Source organism: Theobroma umbraticum, unplaced genomic scaffold, assembly GCF_002168275.2.
Source record: "Theobroma umbraticum cultivar Fairchild unplaced genomic scaffold, ASM216827v3 scaffold_106.0, whole genome shotgun sequence".
In the NCBI taxonomy this organism is placed as follows: Eukaryota; Viridiplantae; Streptophyta; class Magnoliopsida; order Malvales; family Malvaceae; genus Theobroma; species Theobroma umbraticum.
In genome coordinates this window covers 27048-36375 of record NW_018397276.1, presented here as the reverse complement: position 1 = coordinate 36375, position 9328 = coordinate 27048, and the positions used below count along the sequence as shown (strand labels likewise).

Here is a 9328-nt window from a genome sequence, read left to right as displayed (position 1 = left end):
TTTGTTTTTCAATTAAGCATTTTTCCTTTTCTTCTTCACCCATTATGCTTGCCCTTTTTCCTTAAATTTTATTATTTTTTTTATTCTTTTAACTAACTAAGTCTATTAGTAAAAGAAACAGAATACTTTTAGTTGGTTAAGTGATTCTCTTAAACAACTAAGTGTCTACTGTCTCATAAGAGAAAGGCTAATAAATTTACCTAAAGCTATTGTACATTAACCATTCCTAGATTTCTCCTAATTTCACAAAAGTTTTCCTCATTTAAGGGTTTGGTAAATATATCAGCCAATTGATGCAAGGTTACAAACCCTATCTTAATGTCTCCTTTAATTATATAGTCTACTAAAGTGATGTCGAATTTCAATATGTTTGGTCCTAGAGTGCTGAACTGGATTCTTTGAGAAGTTTATGGCATTCTTGTTACCACAAAGTGTTGGTACATTATGCATGGTTACTCCAAAGTCTTTTAATTATTGTTTAATCTATAAAATTTAAGCACAGGAACTACTTAGGGAAATGTATTTAGCTTCAGCAGTTAAAAGTGCAATAAAGTTTTGTGTCTTACTTGACAAAGATACAAGCATGTTTCCTAAAAATTGACATGTGCCACTAGTGCTCTTTCTATCCATTTTACTTCTAGCAAAATCTGCATCTGAATATCCAATGAGACTAAAAGATGTTCCTCTAAGATACCATAACCTTAAATTTTGTGTGTCTAAGAGATACCTAAAGCTTCTTTTTATAGTAGTTAAGTGTGACTCTTTAGGTTGTGATTGAAACTGTGCATACAAGCATACATTAAATTGAATATCAGGTCTGCTAGCAGTTAAGTAATGCAAAGATCCAATCATACCTCTCTAAAGCTTTGGATCAATGCTTTTTCCGTTTAATCTTTATCAAACTTGATAGAAAGACTCATTGGTTGTTTGATTGATTTCAGCTTCAGTATATCAAACTTTTTTAGCATGTCTTGTACATATCTTTCTTGATTGATAAAGATGCCATCTTTGCATTGTTTGATTTGAAGTTCTATAAGGAATTTCAATCTACCCATCATGCTCATCTCAAATTCACCTTGCATTTCTTTAGCAAAGTTCTTATACAAAGCTTCATTAGTAGCACTAAATAAAATATCATCCTCATAAATTTGAACAATAATCAAATTATTCAAGTATTTCTTAATGAATAGTGTTGTCTCAATGCTTCCTCTAATATACCTTTTCTTAACTAAGAACTTTGAGAGTTTTTCATACCAAGCTCTTAAAGCTTGTTTTAGTCTATATAAAGCTTTATACAATTGGAAAACATAATCTGGTTTTTCAAAATCCTTAAATCTGGGTTGTTGATGGACATAGACCTCTTCTTGAATAAGACCATTTTAAAATGCACTTTTCACATCCAGTTGAAATAATTTGAAATTCATGAAACATGCAAATGCAAGAAATAATCTTAGAGCTTCTATCCTAGCAACAGGAGCAAAGGTTTCACAATAGTCAATACCTTCCTCTTGATTATATCCTTGAGCTACTAGCCTAACTTTGTTTCTTATTACATTACCTTGCTCATCTACCTTGTTTCTGAACACTCACTTTGTACCAACAATTGGGTGACTGAATGGCCTAGAAACTAATGTCCATTCTCAGTTTCTCTCAAGCTGTTTAAGTTCTTCTTGCATGGCTAGCATCTTGTTTTCTTCTTTCTTTGCCTCTTCAATGATTTTAGGTTCAATTTGTGAGATGAATGCTGAATATTCACATGTTTCTTTCACCCCTCTTTTGGTTTTGACTCCTCTTGTAAGATCACCAATGATCTACTCTTGTGGATAATCTTTGATATATTTCCATCTCTTTAGAAGGTCATTGTGTTGACTTTTAGTCCTTTGCAAATTTTCTAAGGGTGGAGGTTCTATTTCTCTTCCATGGGAGTTTTCTTCACCGTTTTTCTTGTTCTCTAGGCTCATTTCGTCCATTTGTCTTTCAAAGTCCTTTGCATCATTTTCATCAACTAGAACTTCCTTCTGCAAGGCATTAAATTCATCAAAAACTACATGAATGGACTTTTCAATTGTTAAAGTTCTTTTGTTAAAAACTCTATAAGCTTTTGAGTTCAATGCATATCTTAGAAATATTGCCTCATCAATCTTAGCATCAAACTTTCCAAGAGAATGTTTTCCATTATTCAATACAAAGCATTTGCAACCAAAGCTCCTAAAGTGAGAAATATTTAGTTTTCTACCTTTGCACAGTTCATATGGGGTTTTTCATTTCATGGCCCTTATTGATACTCTATTAAGAATGTAAGCTATTATGTTGATAGCTTCTTCCCAAAAGTACTTTGGTAGATTGTTTTTACAAAGCATGGCTCGAGCCATTTCTTTTAAAGTTTGATTTTTTCTTTCTACAAACTAATTTTGTCAAGGTGTTCTAAGTGCAGAAAAATTGTGATCCAACCTCTTTTCATTACAAAAATTTTTAAAATCATCTCCTTCAAACTCACCTCCGCGATCACTTCTAATGCTAACAATTACAAGTCCTTTTTCATTCTGAACCTTCTTACAATGATTTACAAATGCAGGTGGTGCATCATTTTTATGAGCAAGGAAGTAGGCCCAAGTATTTATAGAGTACTCATCAACTATCACAAAGACATGTTTTACCTCCTAAGCTAGTTGTATTGATTCGAACAAATAAATCAATATGCATCAATTCAAGAGGTCTAGAGGTTGAAATAATCTTCTTGGTTTTAAAGGATGTTCTAACTTGTTTACCTAGTTTACAAGCATCACAAATCTGATCATTCTCAAATTTAAGTTTAGGCAATCCAATAACTAATTTTTTTTCTCATCAATTTTGAGATGGTATGCATGCTTACATATCCACGTCTTCTATGCCATAACCAGCTGTCATTTCCATTATTTTCCATAAGACATGTCATAATTTAATTCAAGATCTTCAAGAAATACAACGTACATGTTTTTTATTCTTTTTCCTATGAATGAAATTTTGTCAGTACTAATATCTAAAACTTCACATTTATGCAAATCAAAATATACCTTAAATCCTTTGTCACATAGTTGACTGATGCTTAATAGATTATGCTTTAATCCTTTAATAAACAACACATGATTAATTTGAGCATGCAAATTCTTACCAACAGTTCTTATGCCATAAATTTTGCCTTTTAAATTTCTCTTTTTCTTATCTAGTTGAACAAACAACATTTCGTTTCCAATCTTATGTCCTGAGCAGCCATTATCCATGTACCACGGTTGCTTCTGCTTCAGTTGATCTTTTGGACATATGTCTTCTCGATTTGGCTCAACTTATAAGACAATTTTTCAGTTCTTCTTAACAGGTACCATACCTTGATGGTTCTTTAAAGGTTAGTTGCTACAAAGGATCATTTTGGTACCCAAATCATTTTTGTTCTTTAAGTGTTTTTTCTTCTATAACAGCCATAAGAAAGATGACTTATTCTTCCATAAACATAACATCTAGATGAGAAATCATCAGCATTTCTCTTGAACATTGTGTTTCTCCTTGATGTTTTTTTTCACAAACTCTTAAATGTAATGTTTTCATCCATAGCCTTTTGCAATGCTTTAGTTCTATTTTAAAGTTCCAATTTTAGAACTTCATAATTTGTTTCTGGATGTTGTAATTAAGTTTTAAGAAAATTTCTTTGTTCAAAAATAGAGTTGAAATCATGTCTTATCTTTTCTAAATGAATCTCAAGAGATGCAGTCTTTCTTTTCAAAACTTTATATTTTGATGCAAGTTTTTCAAACACATCAGAGAGACATTCATATTCTTCTTGAAGCTCATCAATTGAAATATCACAAGGAGCCAAAGATACCTCAAATTCATCATCTCTGACCATCAGACACAAGTTTGCTCTTTCTTCCACTTTCTTTTTTCCAACATCTGAACTTGAAACATCACTGTCAGACCAGGTTGTAGCAATCATAGCCTTCTTTGATTTTTTTATTTCTGTTGGGAGTTTCCTCCTTCAGCAGGGGCCATTCTGATATGAAGTTTCTAGGTTTCTTGCAATCAAAATAGATACCATCTTCCTTCTTGTTGGATTCATTTTTATTTCTGATTTTCCATGAAGAAATTTAATCTCTTCTGTATCTTTTCTTGGCCAACCTCCTATCTTTTTGTCCTATAAGTTTTTTGAATCTTCTTGCTACCATGGCTAATTCTTCATCATCATCACATGATAAATTATCTAATTCTTCTTCAAGAGTGCTTGCTTTAAAGCATTGCTTTTCTACCTTTCTTTTGCTTCTCTCTTGTCTTCTTTTTTTTCTTTTTTAAGCTCCAGCTCCTAAGTGGGAATAGAGCCACAAATTTCATCAAGAGTGATGGCATTGAAGTCCCTAGCCTCTCGGATAGCAGTCACTTTTGGCTTCCAATTTTTAGGTAGGCTTCTAAGAAGTCTTGTAACAAGTTCGTGTCCAAGAATTAGTTTACCTAGCTCACTAAGTTTATTGGTGATGTTGGTGAACCTATCTTCACCAAGTTTCGTCTTAAACATCTCATAGTTGTGAGTTAGGAGAGTTATTTTGGACTCCTTAACTTGTGAAGTCCCTTCATGGAGAATCCTAAGTTTGTCCAAAACTTGTTTGACAATGGCACAACTTGACACTTTGTTAAACTCGATAGGAGTTAAAGTACAATGTAAAGTATTTATTGCCTTAAAGTTTGTTTGAACCTTTTTCGTTTCATCTTCATTCCATATAGCCCTTGGCTTAGGAATTATTTCATTGGTCAAAACATTTTTGGTCGAGGGAATAAAATGTCCATCAGTGATGGCATCCCGCATTTCATAATCTAATACCCTTATATAGATTCACATTTTAGTGTTCCAATAGGGGTAGTTCGATCCATCAAATAAAGGTGGTCTGATTGTGGACTGTCCCTTAGCAACTATACATTTTTGAAGAGCCCTTTGAATCTACCTTAGGATGTTCAGTCTTAAGAATAAGGAATAGGCTCTGATACCATTTGTTGGTCCTAAACAAATGTGCTAAAAGGGGGTGAATAGCACCTTTTGGCTCTTACTTAGATTGATTTCTAATTAGGGGTAGGTTAAAGATCAATGATAAGAAGTCAAATGCAATATGAAGGAATGATTTAACAAAGAATGAAATGAAAAATAAAACAAGGCAAACAATACACAAAGATTTATAGTGGTTTAGTCCAAGACCTACATCCACTACCTTGATTGTTTAACCAAGGATTTTCAAAACCAAATCACTATAAACGATGAAATTTTCAAACTTCCACCAAGCTTTTACAATGGTTTTTCACAGGCTCAGCCACAACCGTTAATATTGGTTTTTCTCAAGATTAACCAAAACTCAAAACTAACTTTTCTTAGGCTGAGTTAGAACCTATATACAAGCCAACCCAAGCTTGATCAATCCCCTTAGAGTGACTATCAAACTTTAAGTAATCAAGGATAACAAAAATAAAAAAAGTACCTATGATCACTAATTTGATCTGAATGATACAAGATGAAATGCTTAAGTCTATTACAAGGATTAGAGTGAAATGTAGTAAGTATGGAGAGAATTTTTGCTATATTTGAGCTTGTTTTGATCTTGGAAGCATTTCTTATGTTTCTTAGCTGTTAAGAGTGCCTTATATACTTGAAAAACCAACTCTGATAGACGTTTAACAATTGCTAACCTTTGGAAATAGTTAAGAGACATCTCTAGCTATTGGTCTGTCTTCTAGCATTCAAATTCAAATTTTCAGACAGTGTGCTCTTAGTTGACTTACGTACATTTTAGTCGACTAAGTCTTTTCTATCTTCTACTCCTAGTTTTTTGCAATGACCACCTAGTCAACTAACCATGCTTCTTTGTTGATTAATTCTTTTTTGTTTTCTTATTAAAGTTTTTGGCAATGAGTAGTTAGTCGACTAACCATGCTTCTTGGTCAACTAAGTCTTTTCTGTTTCTAGACCGGCCAATTTCATTTTCGAATTTTAGTTAACTAACTCCCTTAATTATCCGATTAAGAGGTTTTATTTTGTTGCTTAATTGTAGCTCCTTCTTCTTATGGGTTTCGATATTTGCTTTTGAGTGATTAATTTATTAATGACATACATTTTTATCTTGCACACTCAAGTAGTAAAGTTAGACATAAATGAATGGGAATGTTTTATTATTATCAAAAACTAATGGAGCCAACACATTCTCTCAATAGTTGGCTACCTAATTTTGATCAACATGTGCATTGAACCAATTACTTGCTTTTGACTCACCAATGTAATTGTCAGGTTAGACTATAGAGGGTGTGATGCCATTTTCAAATGCTATTCTAACGATGGAGGACAACACTGTGATGCCAGAGCATGACGCTATATCTAATCAGGTTGAGGACGAAAGGTTTCCTGTTAGTGAAGATAGCTTTGATGGTAATTCTAATGGAGGCACTAGTGGGTGGAAGGATGACTATATTTTCAATAATGAGATTCTGAATTACAATATTGTTGAAGATGGAACAAAACATGCTCGAGGTATATAAGTAGGAGATGTTTAGTTCGATGACCACATATATAATAACCTCATCAATAGTGATGACAAGATTCATTTGGTTGATAGAATGCTCAATAAGAGTGATCAAGAAAAGGGAAATGCAAGGTATTTTGTAGATGGCTTATTCCGAGTGTAAAAATGTTCTCCTTCAAAATAGCTACAATTGAGGAGTCCATATCAATTGATGACCACTTGTACAGAAGAAAACTATTTTTCTCAAGGTCGAATTGAAACGAGCTTTGAACATGTTGGCATTAAAAAAGTAGTTCGAGATAAAAGTTTAAAGGTCAAGTCAAGCTCGTTTTAAGGTTGCTTGTAAGGACAAGGCATGCAAGTTCGATGTGCATGAAATGAAGTTACCCAAAAGGGATTATTGGTAAATTCAGACATTTTTCAGAGTACACATGTGTACTGTCACTGGTTTGCAAGGACGATTTCTATCCTTTATAAAAATCATGCTAAGTAGTTTTTCTTTTTCTTTTCTTTACTCAATCATCTTACACTTTGTTTTGCTGTTTCATTTTTTCATATTTTTGCTTCATCTTCAAAGATTTTGAAAAGAAAAAGGGAATTTTTATTTAACAACCAATTCACCACCCCCTTCTTGGTAGTTTAACTTTAAGCTTATCTTTCTAACACTCTTGACAATCTCTTTCTTAATGTAAAGGATAAGTGAACTAGTAAGAAAATCATCTTCCATCTTATTACATAACCTCATTTTTACAATTTTCCTAATTAAAAATGCACATTTTGTAGTTGATTTAGAAACTGGAAAAGTTAAGATAAGTCGAACCAAACAATCTAGGAAAGGATATACAATTGATTTTTCTATCTTTGACATTAATTGGTATAGCTTGAGAAAGTTGAAACACTTTGCAAATATGGATCTTACCTAATATTACATTCAAAATGCTCCAATTCATATTTCATATACAATTAAACCATCTAGAAGAAGATATACAACCAATTTTTCTAACTTTAACATTAACTGCCATAGCTCTAAGAGAGTTGAAACACTTCGCAAACATGGATCTCGCCTAATATCAAGTTCAAAATGCTACAACTCATATTTCATACACAATTTTTCTTGATAAATGAAGTCATCAAGATAGAACTTTTGAGCAAGCTTTTAGATGTCATTAATTTTGAATAATTAAATCCACTTTTTAGGATTAAAAGATGAGTTTAGGGGAAAAAGAAAAGAAAAGATTAGCTAAGGAGAAAAAGGGAAAAAAAGAAAAGAAAAATAATGCCAAAATTTGGGCCTAGATGAGCTAAGGAAAAAAGTGAAAAAAAGAAAAGAAAATAATTCCAAAATTTGAGCTAAGGAAAAAAATGGGAAAGAAAGACAAAAAAATAATTTTGAAATTTGAGCTAAGAAAAAAAGAAAAGAAAAATAATTCTAAATTTTGGGCTTAAAAGGGATTGAACCTACGCATTTAAAGTTTAACTTAGGTTCCTTACCATTACTTCAAATCCATTTTTTTGATTTGTTTAAGGGTGTTAAGGTTATATATTCTGACTTTTATATAAATAAAAATAAAAAATAAAAATAAAAACTAAGGGCACCACCCTTTCCCTCCTCCTCTGACATTTAGCCATTTTTCTTGAAGGTTTATGGGGACTTAGAATAAATTTAAGTACATATTTTTGCAATTTTGATCATTCATTTGAGTCATTTCGAAACATAAGGTCAATTGTTAAAGTTAACAAAATGTATCGATACTTTATTGATAAGTATTGATACTGATGACTTGAACTGTTATTTTTGAGTTGTTTTGTCAAATAAACTTGTCCAAATACTTAGCCATTTCATTTCAAAGTTCAATGGGTCTTTAGATACACATGAAAACTTATATTTGCAATTTGGTAATTTCTTTTAATCATTTCAAAACTTAAGGTCAATCATTAAAGCTAACAAAATTAATAGAAAGATCATACCCTCCTATTGTACTATTTCAGTCCATGTGTTTAAAAATTGATTAATTAAGTAAAGTCAATGATAAAATACATCAAATTGGAATGAAACAATATACATATATATAATTAAATGAAATGCAAAAAGTCAAAAAGTCAAAATCAAATAAACATAAAAAGAAGAATGAAGATATTCACTATACAATATTTTATCACTATATCAAATCTATATATTAATGGAAGATTCTTGTTAAGTTGAATTATTTATTAAAGTTTTTCTACCAACAAGAAAGGAAAGATGCTAAAATATATATAGTAGTATGTTGTTACATCAATACATATGGGCTAATGACTTGAGTAATTATTTGCTACTATCCGTTTAGAAGTCTATTCTACTAAATCTTGGGAACCATTAAACTTGTATCCTTTTTCTATTGTTGAGCTGCTAGGTTGTAGTGTTTGCCTCGTTGTTTTGTCATTGGTTTCAATTTTATATTGTTCAGGTACAGGTTTCTATGCTTGGGTTATTGAGAAGCTTGTATATAATTTTCTTCAACATATATAAAATTGAACAAATCCCAAAATGTAAAAAGAAAAGTTTACTAGATGGTGTAAGGATTCGACCATGAAAAGAAGCACAAAAAGGAGATTGAAAAGAAAAGCCTATGAAATTTTATTTTTTAAAACTTAATGTTTAAAAAGAACGCAACTAAATATCCCAAAAGGAAGGTCGTTACCTAAAGTAAAAAAATAAATTGAAACTTGGAAATACAAAACAAAACGGGCACCAAGAGGAGAACAAAAAAGGGTAGGGTATTTCTATTCTATAATTAATTTATTGCTCAACTAAAATTCACCTA

The 9328-nt window shown here is 31.6% G+C and overlaps 1 protein-coding gene across 1 annotated transcript; it reads right to left on the bottom strand.

Annotated features, from left to right (window-relative positions):
* Positions 1-4330: 4330 nt before the first annotated feature.
* On the bottom strand, positions 4331-4828 carry LOC110427559 (uncharacterized). The gene has a single exon (XM_089785505.1). It carries the CDS (start codon positions 4826-4828, stop codon positions 4331-4333), a length of 498 nt encoding a protein of 165 aa, XP_089641631.1.
* Positions 4829-9328: the final 4500 nt, after the last annotated feature.

Bases quoted from the DNA above. Each gene is read 5' to 3' on its own strand.
- LOC110427559 (XM_089785505.1), bottom strand. From the start codon at position 4,828: ATGCGGGATGCCATCACTGATGGACATTTTATTCCCTCGACCAAAAAT.